Here is a 22657-nt window from a genome sequence, read left to right as displayed (position 1 = left end):
TGGTCACTTAAAAGAACCAGGCCATATTTTGATGGTTCAGGAACTGAACATTAGCACAGTGACAGATCCCAGTTACGCCTGTATAGGAAGTCCAAGTCTATTATCCTAGTACGAACTGCGAGAAACTTATTTAAATTTGTGACAGGGAGACATGTCCAGGTGACTACCCTGCATCCTCTGGTAACACACTTCAACTGAGTAGCCCTGTTAGTTGAATAGTTACCAGTCCACCGGTTAACGGCAGCTCACCCCTTGATGATATGTACACTTTATGCATTGCTAGGCTTCTACTTTGGTGGCCTAGAACCTGTTAGAACCATTTAAAAAAAAGATGTAACAATACTTTATAAACAGGTTTAAACCCTTATGGTTTCATGAAAAATCCAAAAAGCGAGTCCACAGTTTAGCTTTATAGCTTCTACAAACTCCTACTTCCCTTTCTCCCTCCTCTTGGGAAAGCCCAGACATGTCTGCAACATCCAACCATGACTCTTACAGCCTGTCTGCAGTTACATCACTCAGCAGCAGTACAGAAAAATAATTTTATTCACTGATTACATTTATCATAATATAACTTGATTGTAACCAAATTATTATTTGCATAATATATAGATTTGCATATATAGTTTTCTTGAAGTCTGTGTTACTTTAACAACAGTAAGGCTTTTATCTGTTATCCTTGGGTGGAGAGGGGTCTCTTTTAGAAAACTGACAAAGTTTAGATAATTTAATAAGAATGAAATCCATGGCAGACAGAATCTGTTTGCTGCATCTGAGAATCGTTGATTAATTTCTTGCAGCAGCACTCATAACCTTAAATGCAGATTTAACAGCATTACAAGCAGACGCTCAGGTAATTTCTGAGGAAAGCAAATCATGGCAGACATAATCTGTCAGCTACGAATGCAAATCACTGGTGAGTTTCCTCTCCCACAGCCACTCAGGTCAGGAGGCAACTGAGGAAGCTTCGCCCCAGAAAGGCAGCAGGCCCAGACAAGGTGTGTCCTAGGATGCTTAAGGCGTGTGCTGCTGAACTTGGGGAGCCGCTACAACGAGTCTTCAACCTCAGTCTGCGACTGGGGAGAGTGCCCGCCCTATGGAAGACATCCTGCATCGTCCCGGTCCCCAAAAAGAACCGGCCCAATGAGCTGAATGACTTCCGACCGGTGGCACTGACGTCACATCTTATGAAGACTCTAGAGCGGCTCTTCCTCAACCTCCTCCGACCACAGGTACAACATGCCCAGGACCCACTACAGTTTGCATACAAGGTGGGTGTCGGAGTGGAGGATGCCATCCTGTACCTCCTACACAGAGCCCACTCACACCTGGATGGGGGAAAAGGCACGGTCAGGATCCTGTTTCTTGACTTTTCCAGTGCCTTTAATACCATCCGGCCCTGTATGCTTCAGGAAAAACTGAACAGGATGGAGGTGGACCCCTGCCTGGTGGCTTGGATCTCCGACTACCTCACCGACAGACCACAGTACGTCAGGCTGAAGGACATCACGTCTGACACTGTGGTCAGCAGCACAGGAGCACCACAGGGAACTGTGCTGTCCCCTCTTCTCTTCACCCTGTACACCTCTGACTTCTGCTACAACTCTGAATTATGCCACATTCAGAAGTTTGCAGACGACACAGCCATCATGGGGTGTATCTGGGATGATCAGGAAGAGGAGTACAGAAGTCTGGTGAGGAACTTTGTCGCATGGAGTCACACAAACCACCTGCAACTCAACACCTCAAAGACTAAGGAACTGGTTGTGGACTTCGGGAGGTCCAGAGAAGGTCCACTACCGGTTCAGATAGAGGGGGAGGAGGTGGAGGTGGTCAACAAGTACAAGTACCTCGGGCTGTGGGTGGACAATAAACTGGACTGGTCATGCAACACAGAGCACCTGTATAAAAAAGCCCAAAGCCGACTGTACTTCCTCAGGAGGCTGAGGTCTTTTAACATCTGCAGGAAGCTCCTGAGGATGTTTTACCAGTCAGTGGTTGCTGGAGTACTTTTCTATGCTGTGGTGTGCTGGGGGAGCAGCACAGCAAAGAGGGACTCATCCAGGCTGGAGAAACTGATCAGGAGGGCTAGCTCTGTGGTCGGCATGAAGCTGGACACTCTGGTGACAGTGGCAGAGAAAAGGACATTAAAGAAACTGATGGACATTATGGACAATGCTGGGCATCCTCTGCACACGGCCATAAACAATCAGAAGAGTCTGTTCAGTGACAGGTTGCTTCTCCCCAAGACAAGAACTAACAGACTTAAAAACTCCTTTGTCTCACACGCCATCAGACTGTTTAACTCCTCCCTGGAGGGGAGAGGGAGGGGAAACAGGAGGACAAAGGAGGGGGGAACAACTAAGCTGTAGTGCCTCTGCACCTCACTGTACAATACCTTGTGCAATACTTTTTGTAAATAGTCAACGGTGCAATAGACTCAATACTTGAAATGTGCAATTCACTTGTATTTTTATTTTTTATTCCTATTTATTCTATTTATCCCCTTTGTATATTTTATTTATATTTGTCTCTGTAAAATAAATAAAAAAAAAAAAAAAAATATATATATATATATATATATATATATATATATATATATATATATATATATATATATATATATATATATGTGTGTGTGTGTGTGTGTGTATATATAACAGTTCTGTAACTGTAACTTTGGTCGTTGCTGTGCTTTTTTTGGAAGTCGAATTTCCCAGAGGAACCCACCCGAGGGATTAATAAAGTTCTATCTTATCTTATCTTAATTCAAACCTGCAATTTTGCACTGCGGTTCAGATCGTTTAAAAGTTATTTAGCCCGGGTCCTCCAGAAACAAAGTCTCTTGGCCCTCTCCTAACCCAGTCCTCCACAAGCTGGCTATGTGACAACAACCAGCACTCCACAGCGCTACTGTATCACTGGATCTAGACTGGATTCTGACTTAGAGATGTAGCTTTGCAAATTGTACTAACCACAATTATTACTGCTAAGACACAACATCAGTGCCGTGAACCTAACCTATCTTACAACGGTCCCAGCTCTAACTTCCTGTAAGTGTGTGAACAACCCAAATCGTTCTACACAATGATGAGGAGACAACTTCAAATGGATCAATGCTGCTATCAGCACATGGCTGTTACAGACCAGTCAATCCTTGTGTTAGTTTTTCTGACACCTCTTGCTTAAAACCAGAAACGTCAGAAAGCTTCTGAGGGTATATTTATTGTGAAAATTGCGCTCAAGTGACCTGTGGCCTTTCTGTTCCATTGAAGGTTTCTGCACTCTCTGAGCTTGCCCTAGGACACCTGTGTTACAGTGTGACAGGTGAACTGCAGCAGTCAGTCCTTCCACCTGTCATCAGCTAGAAAAGAAAAATAAAAACAAATCGTCGTTTGTTTTTGTAAGCATTCCACTGCCTAACTGTCAAAACTGCCAAAAATAAATATATAAATATGCTGTTTTGTTATACTTATTGTGCAAATGGAAATGAAAAAAAGTCCAAATTTAAGTGAATGGATCTTGAATTGAAAACTGCTAAATGTTACAAATATTCAAGCGGCTAAAATTGCTTTTTATTCCCAAATGCAAAATCCAATTAACAAACTGAAGATCAAAATCTGATTAGTGCCCAGATGAAAAATAATGCTTCTCTTCTGCTAATAGGAAGAGCACTGTTCAATCTACCATTCTGTCTTGGCTTCCTTTTGATAATCGTGTATATGCATCTCCGATCCTCACCCTAAAAGCAAACCACATCTGTGTATGCACAACGTAAAGGAGAGCTGATCCTCTTTCACCAGCACCGGATATCCACTTTGTTATGTGTAAACTATGGCTAAATCTTTAAAGTGTGGGATGTCAAATATTATAATGATATCATGAACGTCACACGATCAAAGTGAAACAGTTCTTACTTTACTGAAACAAGTGGATTTAAAGTTAAACGATTTAGCTTATCTTCTTTTTTAAACATTAACACAGGGAGAGTTAAATAGTAGCTACAAAAAATAAACTAGTTTCAACAGTGTTTACCTAAAAGTGTCACATTGAGACAATCCTAAAGCTGCTGTTAAAAGAAGAAAAGAAAAAAAAAATGTAACACACTTGCTGAATCTGTGTGTGATTGTGCCTACTCAAAACGTGGCTGTGCAGATTGGGCAGATTGTGGGTTGCAGCATTCTGGAGAACTGCTCATCCAAACAAAATGAGTGAGTGATTCAAGTCTTTTGTCAGAGGAATATGAAGGCCAAAGTAAACAAAAACAAATAAAAAACCATGGCCAGTTATTTTTGTAAGAGTCAGTTTGAGTGTTGGGCCCTCTTTTTAAGCCAGCTCTTCTTTTTAACACTCCTTCAAAGGCCTGTTTGCAGGTTAATTCTTGGTTCTCGGGTTAAAGCTCGAAGTACATTAGGGTCAAGGTGACAGTTTGGCAAAATTAACTTGGCTTGGGGACTGTTAATGCCAATGGCTCTCTAAAATAAAGCAAACAATCATCTCTCTGTGTGTTTCCCCAACCCCCCCCCCCCCCACACACACACACACAGTGGCTACAGTCACTCTGGGGGAAACACTAAGAACAGAGAACAACTTTTAGCCAAAATATGAGAACCGCCAAATCCAATCTACCTCAAACTCAACACAGCACTTACTGGGTCCCCAGCAGCACATCCACTGAGACTGACGGGGTTCTGAACGGTTGTCCAGGCACATGAAGAGCAGACAGATTTCTTGATCATTAGTACAACTGTTTTTGCACCACTTTAAGTGAAAGAAAGTTGTGTGTATTTGTGTCTTGATCCATGCTCATCTGTTCATCTGGGTGTAGAGTTTTCAGTGGGAGAAATGTTTCGTCAATCACCCAAGTGACTTCCTCAGGCTACGCCCACACTAGCCCGGGTAGATTTGAAAACTGCGTTTACGTCTGAAAACGCTCCACGTCCACACTAGCATTTTCAGTCGTTTTCACAGAGTTGTGCGTCCACGTTGAAATGGCCCAAAACGCTTACGTTCCAGTGCTGCGCATGCGCAAAAGCGAGTGAGGATTAAAGAATTTGAAGAAAAGCTATCTGGAGCATGTACAAACTGATATTAATCTTTTTTAGAGCAATCAAAACAACTGCTGTATAATGCACTACGCCATCTTTAATTGGTCACATGACTGCATCACATGACTAAAATGTGTCATCGTTTTAGAAAGTCTGCGTTTTCGAGAGCATTTCTAAAACGCCGTCTCAGTGTGGACGGAAGGCCAAAACGGAGAGAAAACGCATTAGTGTGGACGCAGCCTCAGCCAACTGCATGTTTCCCCAAGCTTATAAACAGTACATCTGCATAATGACTGAAACTAGCACCACCAACGAACATGGGCTGTGAGGTCAGGAAAAAAAGAAATGCAAATGGTCATAAGTAGGGCTGGGTATCGTCACTGATTTCTAGAATCGATTCAATTCCGATTCACAAGGCCCCGAATCGATTCGATCCACGATTCGATTTAATTCGATTCGATTTAAATCTGGGAAATTTTGACAGTCAGAAATATTATAATTCAGATCAGTACATTTACATATTTTTGTATCAATAAAAAGGAAGCTGACACACGCAAGACTTTATCACAGGTGTGAGCATCACAGCAGAGGCCTTTGTGTCAAAGTAGCTGAGGATAAAACACAGAAAAACATGAAGGTGATTTTCCTGGCCTGGGATTTTATAAAAATATTCTGCAGTACATCAAAAACGAAAGAAAACCATTAATCAACATATGAACATCACCTCTGAAGTTACAGCGGTTTTATTACAGACACAGCGTTTTGCATTTTGAATAATTTTAAAAAGTTTAAATTTGTTCAGTATTGAACAGCAGAAATGAGGTTTTCTTTTCGGAAGAATGTAAAAGGGAAAAAACAGTGGCCGACAGCCTGTAAACAACAGTAGACTTGTGCGTAACAAGCAAGCGAATAATGAAGAAAGGGAAACTGTTCTTGAAGTACAGAGAGAGAGCTGTGCATCGCAGTGGAAGCAAAACAGTAAAAGTCTGAGTGAATTCATGACGATGTTTATGTGAAGCGTTTGGATCTTCTTTTGCTGCTGGTTCGGTCAATATTGTTTGGAGAGAGATCAAACTAACAGCTTTAGAATCGGCGCATAAAGGGCGTGAACACAAAGCGCAGACCCGCCGACAGATCAGAGTCAGCGAGCTGTCGGCTTTCAGCCCCGACTGTGAGAAAAGCGACATCTAACTGATTCTGATCCGCGGGTCCCGCTGTGTGTTTAAGTCTTTGTGCAGAATCCGTGTTCCTGCTCTCATTTACTGTCTTAACTGTTTCACCTGAGATTCTGGCATTTTGGGCAAAATAAATTTATATTAAAAAAATCGATTCAGGATTTTAATGAATCGATTTTACGTTATCCAAGCCAGAATCGATTTTAATCGATGAATCGATTATAAGAACCCACCCCTAGTCATAAGTACCATTCACAGAGAGTTGGGGAATGGTGCTTACTTGTATGTTTTGTCCGGGCTCATACTTTCTAGAGCCTGTTAAAGTGGATTTTGATCTCAGTGAGATCGTGGCTCAAGAGTTGGGAGGTCGCCTTGTAATCGGAAGGTTGCCGGTTCGAGCCCCGGCTTGGACAGTCTCGGTCGTTGTGTCCTTGGGCAAGACACTTCACCCGTTGCCTACTGGTGGTGGTCAGAGGGCCCGGTGGCGCCAGTGTCCGGCAGCCTCGCCTCTGTCAGTGCGCCCCAGGGTGGCTGTGGCTACAATGTAGCTGCCATCACCTGTGTGTGAATGTGTGCTATACAAATACAGGCCATTTACCATTTACCTGTTTAAATAAAGGATTCATTAAGTAAAGACTCACAAGATATAAAAGAGGAACTCTGAAACCCTGTTAATGTGTTCAGGACTTATGAAGCTTCATGTTAACTTCATCTGAACCTTTTGAGTATTTTATTTTATTTTTATATATAAAATCGCAGAAGAAAGACTTCTTGTTACTTTGGAGTGGTCTGTGTGGCCTATCAAAAAGACAGAAGAAATTAGTCCAGTCACCAATAACATACATATGAGTATGGGCATGTCACGATCGATTTTAATTTATTCCCTTTAAATAAGAACCTATCCAAACAAACAAAAAACCCATCTAGGCCAAATAAATCAATACTGTTTACAGGTTTCGATATTTTTATACTAATGCTATGAAACCATAATCCATATTTACAGAACTTCATATTTGCTATATGTAGTTGATGTTTACTGTGTTAACAATGCTGAAAGAGTGTGAAACCACATATTGACTTTCTTTGTACATGTGTGTGCACAGACGGCAAGCAAAAGCAAACACAGGACGATGATACACCAGCGGAGATTTAACTTCAAGCACCACCAGCTGAGGTGTTTGTTATTTTGGATTTCACAGTTTAAAACAAACTGAAGCCGCCAGCATCGTCTGGCGGGGTGGGGGATATCATATACAATATGCATCTCCAGTTAAACACAGCAACATGAAAAGAGGAAACCTGTTGCTGTTACTAAGAGAGAGTCTGAATAATTCACAAATATAGCACCTGAAATACTGAAGTAAAATGAACTGCAGTCAGTATCATCTGAGTTTTATCTGCAGAGTCCTGCACTTTAAACAGAAATCAGCCAAGACAGACTATTGCAATATGAGACGAGTGGTAGGTGCTTGAAAAGGCAGAATTTGAAACTGGCAGCGGTGCTCCTGAGTTAGCTGTGCTCTGCAGGTGCTGTGGTGTTTTGTGTGATTCTACACTAAGGGAGAGACGAGGAGGAATGAAGGGGGTGTTTCATCCCTCCTCCAAGCACAAATTATTAACCAGACACTGAGGGAGGAAAAAACTGTGATAGCAGATGGGGGGGGACAAACACCCCCCCCCCCCCCACCTTAACCCATCCATCTTGCTGAGTCTGAAGAAATCACCCTGGGATTGCACTAATGCAGGGTATGTTTTCTGACCAACAAAAGCAGTGCAACAAACAGCTTTAGGTCTTTTGAGGGAACTAACAAAACAGCTGCCTCTTTCTGTTCTACTGCCTCTGATTGATCTCCTGTCTTTAACCCACTAACCTGTGAAATCCTGGATCAAGGTTTAGGAGCTTGCATTGCTTTTAAGGGAAAAATATTTAATTTTGTCTTGCAGTGAACAGAACAAACTGCAATCTTGTTCCTAAAGAATGCCACTCCAGGGGTTTACACAGAGAAACCTTAACTACGGGTCCAAATTGAAATTTTAATTATGTTAAGATTGCTCTACCGCTTCACTATTAGTAATGCAGCACTGAATATGTGATGATACACAAGAGGCAGGAAAAAAAAAATCTTCATTATAATTTCATGTCTACTGCCTAATCTAAATGCCCTGATGCTCACACACATACACGACTTCAAGTTACGTATAAGGCTTATGCGCATTCGCGAAGACATAAAATTAGCAGGGTGAGTAAACAAGCGCTATCATCGCTGATGACAGCAGACTGCGTGGAAAAATGTGATCCAACTCGTGTAAAACCGACAGCGGGCTTCATTTTTAAAGAGAGACACACTGCTTCTCTGGCTAGATGCTGCATTGTTTCAGTTACGCTGCACCTCTCCTCCCTGGATGCTACAAACTGGAGTACAACCCTGTGATGGAAAAGACAGCTAATCCAGAGGACACACTTTAAATCGCCCCGTCTCCGGCGATGAAGATGAGCAGAGAGGGAGAGTGAAATTTCCAAGTCATGTGGACAAAGCAGCAGTGTTTGTAACCTGTAATGAACTCTGCCACAGGAACAGGGAACCTTCGCCAGTGAGATTGAAGGCAAGGAGGTGGGAGGGCGGGCTTTGTCTCTAGACCTCCTCATCCCTGTCCATGAAGAGTGACACACACTTTGCCTCCTACAGCACGTCTTATGTAATGCTAACATCTAGACAGCCTGCAAAATTAACACCCCATCTTCTTTGCTTAAAGCTGAATTTCACAAGTTTACACTTTTCACATTATACAAAACATAGCACAGCAACTAGTGTGAATGTTTTGGTTTCACCTTGCTGTATAGCAAAATTACATTACCTCTTAAAGGTACCATAAAATAAGACAAGTTTTCATCTTTCATTAGTCTAAAGATTATTTCTTTTTATTTTGATTATCAAGGTAAGAAAATGTGGAAAAAATGCTAATCACAGTTTTCAAGAGCTTTAAAATTCCTTCTCCTTTCCTCCTGAAGAAACCTTAAACCTGAGATGATTCACTCTTCTTCTGTACGAGACTGCCTGTATTTTGCACTACAAACCGGTGCCAGAGGTGGGGGTGCAGGTGCTCTAACTATGCTGGTGTATAAAATGCTAAAATCATAGCCTAGTGAGCTGCAATACGTTGGATGAGGGCTGTGGAGCAAATCAAGACCTGATTCAGAAAGAGAAGAACACAATCTAGCAATTTATAAATGTGAATCATCACGTTTCAACTTGAAAGGTCCACAGAAAATGTATTACTCATCTTTTCCTGGTAGTTTAATCATAGACTGCATATGTGCCTCTGCTTCCTGTCATTTCCCAAAAATGAAGCTAAAACCAAAGGAGGCTGCCATCTTTCATTTTTGGATGCCCAGTCCTGATTTAACGCGGAATGCCCAGACTTGACTCCACGCACCCGCCCCCAACATTTTTACAAGCCTCGCTGCTCCAGTGGTGATGGCCTCTGCTGTGACTGAAAGCCACTTACGCAGTGTTGGGAAGGTTACTTTTAAAATGTATTCCACTACAGAATACATGCCCCAAAATGAAGTTTGTAATGCATTCAGTTACGTTACTCAGTGTGAGTAACGTATTCTGAATACTTTGGATTACTTAATATATTGTCATGCTTTTCTACAACTACATGAATGTACTATTGCTGTGTGATTTATTACCATTACTGAAGGTTACTCGCTACCGAGCTAACATTGTTAGGTTAGTTCATAGACTGCTCTTAGAACTATGCATGATTATTTGCAGCTAGCAGGTTGTTAATGCTATCCATCAATTCTAACCGCCTGCAGTCTATGAACTAACCTCAGCTAACGCCAGCAAACAATGTTAGGTCGGTGGCGAGAAGCCTTCAGTAATAGTAATAAATCACACAGCAAAAGTACATTGAAGACACTGAAGTCACACATAGCCCAGGTAGCTAACACAACTAAAACAAGGTAATTGAACTAGGCTAATGGTTAAGTTCTTAATAAAAGAACTTACTTCCAGATGTTTCTTTAGATTGGAGGTCGATTCTTTGACTGCTGGTTCTGTTGTGCTGGCTTCGGGTCCATTGTGTAACTGACGCCACCAAAATTAACAGGACCCTTATATTAGAGCTTTTCATTTCGTGTTTTATTTGGGTTTCGGCAATGCGTGTAATTACCAAAATTTGAGAGGGGATAGCCTCACATATGAAACAGGAAAAGATCGCCCTGCAATCCATTTATTTCAACAAAGTAACTGCATACTACTAGTCAACTGTAACGGTATACAGTTCCTCATACATACAGTATGAGTTCCGTTACTCCCCAACACTGCTTACAACAAGGTAAAGATACTAACCAGCCACAAAGTCACACTGGACTATGCAATATCAAATGTCAACCCTCGAATATTTAGAACACGTACACTTACTGCCTCCTCCCCCTTTACAAGTCTCAAAAAGCAGAAAAACTGCTACACTTAGCAACGGCAATAATGCCTCCAATAGTGGAGGATCTTTTCTTTTAAAATATGAATACAAATTATGAGTTCATACCACCACTGAATCTTATGTGGTAAACATAATTATCCCTGCCACACACACACACACACACACACACACACACAGTTGTGATATCAGTCAGCAGCTGCACAGTGTCTCCTCCTCCTCTCTGGTGCTGGCAGTTTGATAACTACAGAGGAGCCAGAAAAAAAAAAAAAAAAAAAAGGTTTTAGAAATTCTTTTTTTCTAATTTACTAACTAATCTCAAGATCATGTTGCCTGTCCTCTTTGTTTTCAGACAGTCTCAATAACAAACATGAGAAGTGCTTGATTCCTAAAAATCATCCCAAAAAACACATGTGCAATGTGCTTTTAATGAACAAGAGTGAAATGAAGGTGCAGGAGTTTACAAATTAAAACAAATTAATTTTTTCACTGACGTGAACAGGTGACGCATGCACGTTTAAGTAAGTTAGTTCCACAAGCTTAAGAAACAAAAGCAGCCTGATATCAGACGTAACAAGCACTTCATTGCACTCTGACTGTCGTGTCTGGAGCCAAGCAAACACAACACAACAGAAGAGGAAATTGTGCTTATATATTCACTGGCCAATTTATTAGTTACAACTTGCTAGCACTGGGTTGGACCCCGTTTTGCCTTCAGAATTGCTTTAATGCTTTGTGGCACAGATTCAACGAGGTGCTTGAAAATTTTCTGAGATTTTGCTGCATATTGACAGCGTCACGGCATCACACAGTTGCTGCAGATTCGTCAGCTGCACATTCGTGATACGAATCTCCCAATCCACCAAATCCCAAAGGGACTCTACGGGATTGATTTCTGCTGACTGGAGGCCATTTAAGCACAGTAAACTGACTGCAATGTTTGCTGGAAGCAGCCATCAGAAGATGGGTGCAGTGTGGTCACAAAAGGATGGACACGGTCAGCAACAGGTATCATCTGGTGTTGCTAAACAACACTAAACTGGCACTGAGAGGTACAAAGTGTGCCAAGAAAATATCCCCTACAACAGTACGCCACCACCACATACCGGAGTGGTTAACACAAGGCAGGATAGAGCCATGCTTTCATCTTATTTTGTGCCAAATTTCAACCCTTCCACACCGACATCAAAGCACAACTTGACTAATTAGAGCAGGCAATGTTTGTCCAGTCTTATATAACTTTGGTTCCCTGCTCTTAGCTGACGGGACTCGGTGTGGTCTTCTGCTGCTGCTGTAGACCACCTGCTTCAAGGTTTTCTCTGTTCTGCCTACAGATAAGCTTATCAGTATGTTACTGTTCCAGTCGTATCAGCTTGAGGCACTCTGCTCATTCTCCTCTCACTTTTGACATCACCAAGGTATTTTCACCTAGTGAACTTCCACTCGCTGGATATTTTCTTTTTCTGACCACTCTCAGAAGTTTCTGAAATACCCTGACCACACCATGTAGTACCAACAATCATGCCACATACAGTCACTTGCATCACCTTTCTTCTTCATTCTGATGCTCTGTTTGAACTTCAGCAGGTTGTCCTGACTGTGCCTACATGCATAAATGCACCGAGTTGTTGCAATGTGGTTGGCTGAATAGACATTTGCATTAACAAGCAGTTGAACATGAGTACCTTATAAATTGGCCGGTGAGTGTCTGTTGACTCAGCAGGGCTAATATTAAATGAGGAAAGTGGATAATTTTCCGTCATTGTTAGAAAAAAAACAACAAAGAAAGGGAAACATTTGAATGTGCTATTTATAGGCTATTATGCAATAGCGTTAGTGGTCTGGCCCACTCAAGATTAAATTGGACTGCTTGTGGCCCGTGAGCTAAAATGTGCTGGGTACACCTGAATTAAACGAAAGCTGGAAAGATTTGGACTATTATTCCTGAAGGCTTTTGTATTCATGGTTTCTGTATTTATGGTCCCATATAAGTGCATTATTTGCCGTCAGATTTAAGCATACCTCCAAACTCCATTTAGACCAAAAAAAAAAAAAACCACACTAAATCAATATATGAAATTCAGCTGTTTGGTCTTTGCTTACCATGCTGGTTCAGTTTTGAGTGTTTCACTCTTAATAATTGATACCCAACAATGGTTTTCCCCTCTGTGACTTTGATTTAATATGAATATTTGATGTTAAAGAGAAATATTTAATATTTGAAACTGAGTTTACAAGAGCTTTAAACTACGAAGAGACTAACAAAGTCAGAGCCAAATTCTGACAACCCTAAAAATACTTGGAAACAAACAAAGGTGTGATAGTTTCATCACACACACACACACACACACACACACACACACACACACACAGCTGAGTGAAGCACTTAATTTAGGGGCAATTAAACCCTTAATATTTGATGTTTTAGCCAGTTATTAATCATTAACGTGAAATAAACAATTAAAAAGCAGTAACTGTGCATTATCCCAGCATTTTGAAATAAACAAACAGCGCCGATTACTGCAGAGGCCATTGTGTTGTGGTTGAAGCAAATTCGACATAAAGAGCTTTTATGCTTCGCACCTATATTTGCCTTCAGTTAAGCAGCGATAATGAGGTGGGAGTGCAACAGTCAGCTAATGTTGCAGGAGGTAATGCCTGTAGTAGAGTGGCTGCTGTGAAGATACCAGGCTCACTAAATGAAATGTCAACAACAATGCAACTTAACGCCTTAAACAATGCACCTCAATTCCCTGTCCAATCTCTAAAATACCTCCTCATTATCACCTGCTTTTGGTCTCCCCGCTGCACATGTTTTCTACCACACTGAATCCTTCTTCCCACAAACTCCACTTCCACTCACCGCTCTGTGCTGCTGGACCTGCTTGTGGCTGGTGATGACCTGCCGGATGCCATTGACGAAGCCACTCTGGTCGTTGGGGATGAGGCCCATGAATATTCTCTTCTTGGATGAGTAAAGCAGCATCAGCACCCGCACTTCACAGGGCGAGGTAGTGTGGGGGAAGTGGACGCAGCCAGCCTGCAGAGGGTCACAGGGCAGATTAAGACCCTGACATGGGACACTGTTGTAATTATGTGATGGGCTCCGGCTTGGGGACATAACCTTCTCCTAAGCTCCTTTGCCCAATCAAACATGCCAGTTTTATAAAGTGAATGCAAATGATATTAATTCACACTGTTCTTTCCCTGGGCTGCAAATCAAATTTAGGCAAAGAGGTAGAGCTCAGCTGGACCGAATGCCATTAATGCCTCCGCTATTTCTCAAAGGTACCAGCAGATTAAAAATAAACCACACTAACAAAAGTCCTATCATTATGCTACCCCTTTGGAAAAGGATCACAACTAAAAGCTTTTTTCTTTTGCTTAAACTGATGACAAATAATGTTGTAAAATGATGTTGAGCTTTAAAAGAAAGAGTGGCCTAGAACCCCCTCTAGAGTCTTCACCATAAAACTGCAACACAGGTTCACGCTCAGTCCATCTACTGGGTAGAGGTGGAACCTGCACGCAATTTGCACTCATGCAAAATAAATTGAGGTATGCTGAATGATGGACAAGAGCGGGTACAAGCAGAGGACACACATTCCAGGTTCAGAGGAAGGCAGAGGGAGCTCGAAAACTTACAAAACCATTGGCCATAATGCGGTACAGGCCTTTCAACGACTCCACGTCTTTGTTCGTGAAGAGAAACTGAACCATCCGAGAGTTTCTAAAAAGGTGACCTAAGGTTGTCTACGGAGAGAGCAGGCGAGATATGCATCATTCATAAAGGCATCCCTGTTGCACATAAACAAAACAAAACAGTATAAACACACGGTCTCACCAGCAACTGCTGTGGAATTAGCTGCATAATGAGCTTCTGTGGCCACTGGTCTGTGTTTCTGTTTAGAGACAAACGTGCATAGTCACGGTGTGAACAAAAACATTTCACCACTTTTAACGTCCAGGGTGTCTGATGAGCTACTCACAGATTTTCTCCTGGGTTGACGTGCACCTGACATGGCAGGGATCGCGTCAGCTTGGTGGCCGAATCCATGGATGAGGCTTTAGGTTTCTGCATGGGTTAACATAGAGGGGCGAGTGTGAGACAAAAAGAAGAGGGGAATTTAGAAAATTTTCTTTAAAGAAGTCATCTAGAAGGGCACAGAAAACATTACTTAAAGCTCACAGAAAGCTTATTCCAAGACATTCGTGTGATCTTTCAAACCATGGCCGACTCTCTTAAACCAAAATTGAAATACAGAGTAGGCAGACTGGATTTAGCTAAACTGTGAAAGTTCTTGTGGCTGAGCACATTATGTATTAAGTTTAGTGTGGACACGCAGAACAAAGAAATCAGTAAGAGTGCAGAGAGAACAAATATATTTTTAACACTTTTATATAAGAATTCGCACCTCTAGCCCAACTTCAAAATAGACCTGATGGTGTGTTCTTACTGTCCCTGAGAAAACAACTGAAAAAGCCCAAGTTCAGCCTGCAGAGTGGACAAGATTTTTACTCTTTCACAAATAATTAAAGGGAACTGGGAATTTTCTATTTTGGTCTGCATTTTAAGCCTGGGAAGAAGTGCATAGTTGCAGCCAGTTTATGGGGTTCGTTGTCGATAAAGCTGTTACAATATTAGATGTTCACTATACAGCTATGATGGCCAAAATAATTTATATCAACTAGAACAGCTTTTGAAATCTGGGAAAAGAAATGAGTGAACAATAACATAATTTTATAAGTCACATGAACTTTTAATCTTAATTATTGTGGTCTTTTGCAAATGAAATACACTCAAAGCCTAAAACGCTCAGCACATTATTCTTGCACTCAGCCAAAGTAGCTTTGCAAGATTCAGTTCAAAATCATTCTTATTTATCGTTTTCTGGGCTTTCAACCTAACAGATGATCCTCTATATTAAAGAAAAAAAAAAGCAGCTCTTTCCCTTCTGTGTAAGACAGCTTTTTTCTGATTGGCTGCCACTTAAAAATACAAGGTCTGAACAGCAGATAGGTGGGACACCATATGAGGAATATCCACTCTCTCTGACATCATACAAAAAAATAAGGAAAAACATAATATACTCCCTTTAAGCACCCAAAGGCTAGTGCCACTGAGTTCTATATTTAGACAGAAAGAACAGATCTCTCTGAAAACAATCACTAAAGGCCAGAAAAAAAAACAAAAAAAAACAAGAAAAAAAAAAGTATATTTGATTTGTGTGTGAACAGTGCCTTAACAGATTATTCACCAGAGTCAGATCACTCAATTTTCAGACAGTCTGATACTGAGCATTTAGAGTGGTCTGAAGCAGAGCTTCAGGCTCACCAGGATTACGTGTACATATGCTGACCTCATTATTGAAACCATGCATTCAATGCTGCAATACAGCATAAAGTTAACCATAACTGTGCAAATTAAACAGACAGTTATGGTGCTGGAACATTTGCAGTATTATCACGTGTGTTACTACTAATAAATCATTAAATTCATTAATTGACTAATTAAAATATCAGATATTGTTAACACCAGAAAATCGGAACACTGTAAAATTTAGAAAAGTGACTGTTATGCAACTCTTTACTTATCAGCACACTCAACTCTCAATAATTTCAATGACTGTGATTGCAGTTCATAGGGCCCTAGTCAGTTGTTTTGTAGGCTTAAATACCTCACAGCTTATTCAGTTTGAGCAATGAACTCCCAAAAGAGTGTGCTTTGGAGTGGCACCGTTCCTATTTGGTGTGTAATGTTGCCGTTTTGGATGCGTTTGACCATCCAACATTCAATTTACACCAGAATGCTCTGATGGGTATCTGGGATTTCAAGTTGGCCTGGGAGCAATTGGAGAATATTGCTGAGGAAAAGGATCTGTGGGCTGCCCTGCTCAAGCCTCTGCCAGTGACCTCAATCAGAAAAAGCAATTTAAAGAAATGGATGGACTTTTAAGACCTAAACAAATTGTCAAGAATTAAAAGGAGAGGGGCGCTCTCTCCAAGCACATCACTGCAGCAATCCCACTGGGAACACTGCCAGCACTCGTCTTCAGCGCATCAATACACGATCAATGGTTAATCACATATTAGTCAGGTCTACTATAGACCATTACAAATGTGTTGTGCTGCAGACAAATGGGTTATTTATCTCCAGGGCTTGCTAAGGTGGAGAAGAAAAGGAGCCAGGAATGTGGACAGTAACAAAACAATCTAATCTGCTTTAAATTACGGGTGGATTTAAAAAGTGTGTCAGTAAACCACAGCGGAAACCGCAAACACGCCACATTTTAGACGAGAAAAGCTTTCATAGAATAACAGATTGAAATTCAGCCAAAAACAGAACATACCATATTGATAACACTGTACTCCGAGCAAGCGCCACCCAAGTGTGCTGGCAGTCCTTGAGAGTTTTTATCAACAGCCATTTCTCCAAATGAATTTTAGTGTCTGCATTGTAATTATTCTCAACATTACAGATTGTGCCACAGAAGAATCACTTACAGAGCTGAAAGCCTGATGACTTAACTGCAGTAGGAGGCAGCAGATTAAGAGCAATGTTTCATGCTTCTAATTTGTCCACTCAGATCATTTGTGACGGTTTGTATTGTCATAGACAAGATTTAGATTCTCCAGAGCTTCTTCATTCTTATTCCTGTCCGTTTAACCGACTTGTATAATTTTGACAAACAGAAGATGGGGGCTGGAGTCGATGCAGGGAATTGATCCGAGTCTGTCCACTAAACACAAACACTGGAAGACCTCATGAGTGTCGCATAAAAGGCATTAACATCCATTTTCCTGGTTCAGCAATGCAACTGTAAACTGAATCGATTTGACCTTGGGCAAAAACCAATAGAAGTAGCACAATAAAATGATGTGCAATTAATCAAGCTGTACAATAATCAATGGCAGGTGGTTATTAAGACTTACTGCTGTGATAGGTCCTAGACAGCGGTAGGGCAAGTCTCAGACTGTGCTGGTTTTTATTCTAATCTAATACAGGCTGATTTACAGCAGGGACATCTAATTCACTTATTCTGAAGATAGTTTCAAAAAATACTTATCAATTACAAAAGGACAGAAAATGTAAAGCTGAGTCCAGGAGCCAGTTAGCTTAGCATTAGGAATGGAAACACAAGGAACCAGGTAACTTGTCTGTAGCCCCTCTGAAGCTTGCAAAGACAAAACTTTTTAGATAACAACATACAAATTTTGCACATTAAATAAATGCAACATAATGTACAGCCCCTCTGTCTAAACCAAGACGTCCAAGGTTCTTTTTTTAAGACAGCTCTCTTCTGATTGGCTCCTTCCTACAAACAGAGGGTTTGTGCATGAGATGTGAGGATATGAGGAACATCTGCTCTCACTGACTTACAGCGCCAAGGGCAGTGTTAGGTAAAGTAATGCATTAGATTACCCTCCAGCTACACTAAGCAACACACGTTAGTATTGCATTTGAAGTAATCAGTTATTTACTTTGTTTTTCCAACTTGCAACTCTTCAATATCTTTCCGGATTTCCCTTAATTCGTTTATTTTTGCTGTGACAAAAAGAAAACATTTCTGTTTTCCTCAGACTCATTTGCAGCTGCTGCAGCACACCATTAAAAGGTATCAGACTTTCAATGTTTACTAAAGTATCGGTCAGCTGCTAAAAAGCTCTATTTCACATTTTAAAGAAACATCTGCAAGCTGACTGGTAAATGGAGCTCCACAGTGTACTGGTGGTGAGGCCCACTGAGGAGGAGAATGGTTAGTATTAGCAGTTTTCCCAGACCTCTTTTGTCTGAACTCTGATGACTTAAGTGATTCTTTCCTTGATGGTTTTACTTTCTGATCACAAAGCTCTCAATAAAAGTAAGACATCCATTTATTTCCCATTGAATGAACATTAACTCAAAATCAAAGAATCTGTTTTACCTCTTGCCACTCGAGAACACCAGTCCAGGCCACTACTTTATTGGTGACACCTTGTCCTTGTGGAATTGGGTTTGGATTGACTTGACTTCCAGGCTGTAAGGAAATTAGAGGACGCTATCAATACAACACTTTTCCAGGAATAAAGAATTACTTCTCAATTCATAGGAAAAGTAATTATTTCAATAGTAAAACATAATTCTTTAGAGCTGATCGAACTACGTTATTAGATGTAAGTTTAGACAATTGAATCTGTTAAAAAAGGAACATTAATAAATGAATTGGAAAACGAAGGGGAAAAAAACGCTACCCACAATGATCTTCTGGGGAATTGCGACTCTTATCTGGTTTTGATCTGATAGTAGTAGTAGTAGTAGTAGTAGTAGTAGTAGTAGCAGCAGCAGCATTTAAAATTCATTTTGATATTAGGCTTCAGACAGTGTGCTGGTCTGAAAACTCAGCTCAAGGCTGCTGCTTGCAGAGCATCACCAAGTAAAGTCCTGAGTCTTTCTAAGTGAAGCAGGGCTATTTACATGTAAAAATATCAGTATGACTTAATCTTTGATAGCGTTTACAGGGGTGAAAACAGCAAATGAAACATAAGATAACCCAATATTTTTTCAGCCAACTTGAGTATATTTGAACCACAGACACTGATGCTCCAACCGCTCAATTAGACAGATTTATTGCTTCCTTAATCAGCAGTTTCAGCTCTGTGTTGGGATAATTGGATGGGGGTTTCCCCCCCCCCCACAAAGATCAATTAGCCTTTTCACAAAATAAACCTGGATTAGGAAACACAATATGCCACTGGAACATGGAATGAAAATGAACTTCTGTATGCAGAGTACTGTATGTCTTCAGCATTAGTCCAACTATTTTTTCACCCTTTTCTTTTCTCTGGGTTTGAACAAAATGTGTAAACAGAACAGAAAAATAAAGGCATGAATGTGACTTAGGTGTACAAAGGCTATGTTCACACTGCAGGCGAAAGCTCATCAAATCCGACTTTTTTGACCCTATGCGACCCATATCCGATCATGGTATGACAGTGTGAACGGCACAAATACGATATTTTCAAATCCGATCTGGGTCACTTTCGTATGTGGTACTGAATCCGATACATGTCCGATGTTTTAGAAAGTGACTGCTGTTTGAATGGTCATGTCGCATTAAATCCGTCTTTTACGTCACTGACGCAAGACAGACTGCAATTATCAGCGCCTGAGAAGACATCGCGAACAGTTCCTGGCCATCCAATGAAACTGTTGGGAAGACAACGTTGGAGAAACGTAAACATTTTATTTGTACTGTATAATCTGCAGATTCTGACAGAAATCTGCAACTATCCTTTGAAGCACCGCTCCTCTCTAAAACAGCAATAAGGATCATTATTAGGCCATTTGTAAATAACAAAATAACTTTATAACTTCAAGCAAAATTGGGAAACGTAAAGTCCGAAACAAGTCTTTATATTAAGGACCATCAGTCAAACAATACTGTTTGGTCTGGGTCTAAACAGAGCGCGTTGTGTGTGACGTCTTCTTTTGCGCATGCCGGCCGCTTTGAGGGTTCACACTAGAGCGCATTTGCTGTCGCATTTTATTTGTAGTGTGAACAACCAGACCAAAAAAAAAAAAAAAAAAATCAGAATTAAGCATTAAGACCTGCAGTGTGAACGTAGCCAAAAACACCGCTGCAATTAATCTGATGAAAGTGTTTTGCAATGTGCAACTGTCAGGACAAGTCAGCATTGGAAATAGGAATATATATGCTTGAAGGCCAATGTTTCCAGTGCACTGGACAACATGGAAGTAATTCTTTAGTTACATGATATCACGATTGATCGCTAATATCCCCTATATAGAAAAACACTTCTTGTTTTTAGTAGGCATGTGTGCGACTATACGACTAATTGTCACTACTCAGCACCAGACTTACTACTCATTTAATCCAAGTCTTGTTAAGATTTTAATTGATGTGAAATACCAGTAAATTGTTGTGTCCTAAATGTTATGCAGATATCTTATTGCACCATTATTGCTAGTTCTTTTAAAGGTGAAAGAATGAGCTCATGGATACAAGTGGAAAAAATTAGCTTTCTCCAAAGGGCAGATGGGCTTTCCCTTAACAGTATGGTAAGGAGTTGAGTCATTTAGGAGGGGCTCAGAGTAGAGCCGCCACTCCTCTACATTGAAAGGAGGCAGCTGAGGTAGTCCTGGATATAAAGTTGTCTGGCCAGGCATGTCCTACTGGCAGGAGGCCCCAGGTTGGGCCCAGGACACATTAGAGAGATTATATCTCTTGGCTGGACCTGATGTTTCCTGGATAAGCTGGAGGAAATGGCTCGCGAGAGGGGCTGCTGCCCTGCAACCCAGAACCAAATAAGTGAATTGCTGGATGGTTTATTGTTTTGCTATTTTAGATTTTAAATTATATTGAAGAGGTTGTCATGAATTTTAGAGCAGCGTCCATCATGTTCCACACTTTTTGGTCGCAGTTTATTCGTTTTTTTGGATGTTAATTTGTCACCTTTTAATAATAGGATATGAAAACATGTTACAAGACGTTCATGTTTTCATATCCTATCTAATATCGGTTTATTTTAAGTGTTTTTCTTCTTCAATGTCTGAAGTATATTGAGTTTGTCATCGGTGGTCAGACCCAGCTCCACTGAGTCTGTCTGAGCTACCAGCTTGATCTCTGCAGCTTTGATTTTTCCAGGGACACATTACAGAGCTACGGTTCTTCTAATCTAACTCTTAGCAACACAAGAAATATGAACAGTTTCCCAAATGTAAAAATAATGCATTTATTGCCTTGTTTGCAAATTCCTGTATTTTTAACCCTTAAAAGGGGGTTGGAAGTTGAAGAAGAAGAAACAGAAATTACCATAGTGGGCGCTGCAGATGGTTGCGTGGTCTGATTTCCAGAGGGTTGTGGCTGCTGAGGGAGTGGCTGTGGCGGCTGGCTGGGCACTGGCTGTCCTGCGGGTGGGACTGGCTGCTGATTGGGAGTAACTGGTTGGATTGGTGTATTTACCGTACTCACTGTTGATAAACTCGGCTGAATGGGCTTGACTACAGGGTGACTGGGAAATGGAGGCCCTTGGCCCATTCCTGGGACTGAAGGAAGGAAAGAAGGCGTAAAAAGACAAGACTGACCAAAAAAAAAAAAAGAAAAAAAAAAAAAAAAAAAAAAAAGCATAAATCCGAACAATATCATATATAAATATGCTGTAGGGTTAAACACCAAGGCATAATCACACATGGTCTATGTAAACACAGACACGCTGCAAGTAAAAGCTTGGCTAGTATAAATTGTTCACAAAGACCCAAAGAGCCCTCTGGTAACTCACAGCGACTCTTCTGGTTGTTGGCTGCCTCCATGACCATCTGTGCAGCCACCTGAGCAGCAGTCAGAGGCGTATTCTGTCAGCGGGCAGATTAAAGGAAGACAATGCTTGGTAAAACGTTTTAAGGGAAGAAACATAAGCACCGCTGTCTGAAACTGAGCCAAAAGCAGGCAGCACGAATTAGTCTCCAGCCAGCTTTACACTATATGGCTGCTTGCCCATTACCTGATAAGGAGGGGTTGTGTTTATTGGTGGAGGGGGCTGTGGAGTTCCAACAACAGGCTGACTACTAGCCAGCACCGGAGGAGGGATGACAGGTTTGTGCGGCCCGGGTCCTCCACCTGCAGAAACTAGAGAGAGAGATGGGGAGATAAGCTCATAGTCTGTACATAAAAGATGGCTGCAGCCATCGGGACATCACCCATTGTTTAGTGAAGTCCAGTTGAAAAGGTACAAGCGTTTTTTTGTTCTGTTTTGCACTTCTTACAACTGGAAGCATGATATGTATTTATGACTCTGATCACAGAGATGTGTCGGAGTAACCTTGAACAGTAGCTAAGTCTTTAGAAATTCCTTTAAGAATTACAAATAAAGAAGCGCTCAGAGTGAAATAAAAATCTTATATAAATGGATGATTCATAAACTGATATACAAAGTTACAGTCATGTTTCAGTAATTTTAAAATTAGACAGAAATAACCAGAAGAAATAG

General features: G+C 41.0%; 1 protein-coding gene across 4 annotated transcripts in view; it reads right to left on the bottom strand.

The window, feature by feature from the left end:
- med25 (mediator complex subunit 25) overlaps positions 1-22657 on the bottom strand; it is a 34246-nt gene that overhangs the window by 5547 nt on the left and 6042 nt on the right. For all 4 annotated transcript variants that reach the window (XM_085404637.1, XM_085404639.1, XM_085404638.1 and 1 more), the window contains exons 8-15: positions 22172-22296; positions 21950-22022; positions 21484-21716; positions 18595-18687; positions 14659-14744; positions 14514-14571; positions 14315-14422; positions 13533-13709 (exon numbers count right to left, since the gene is read on the bottom strand). In XM_085404637.1, the coding sequence (XP_085260763.1) occupies positions 13533-13709; positions 14315-14422; positions 14514-14571; positions 14659-14744; positions 18595-18687; positions 21484-21716; positions 21950-22022; positions 22172-22296 (953 nt within the window). The remainder of the gene's footprint in view (positions 1-13532; positions 13710-14314; positions 14423-14513; positions 14572-14658; positions 14745-18594; positions 18688-21483; positions 21717-21949; positions 22023-22171; positions 22297-22657) is intronic.

This window comes from Rhamphochromis longiceps, linkage group LG4 (assembly GCF_057381845.1).
Source record: "Rhamphochromis longiceps isolate RC_006_pf linkage group LG4, R_longiceps_female_GT1.1, whole genome shotgun sequence".
Taxonomy (NCBI): Eukaryota; Metazoa; Chordata; class Actinopteri; order Cichliformes; family Cichlidae; genus Rhamphochromis; species Rhamphochromis longiceps.
This window is presented reverse-complemented; position numbering and strand designations above follow the sequence as displayed.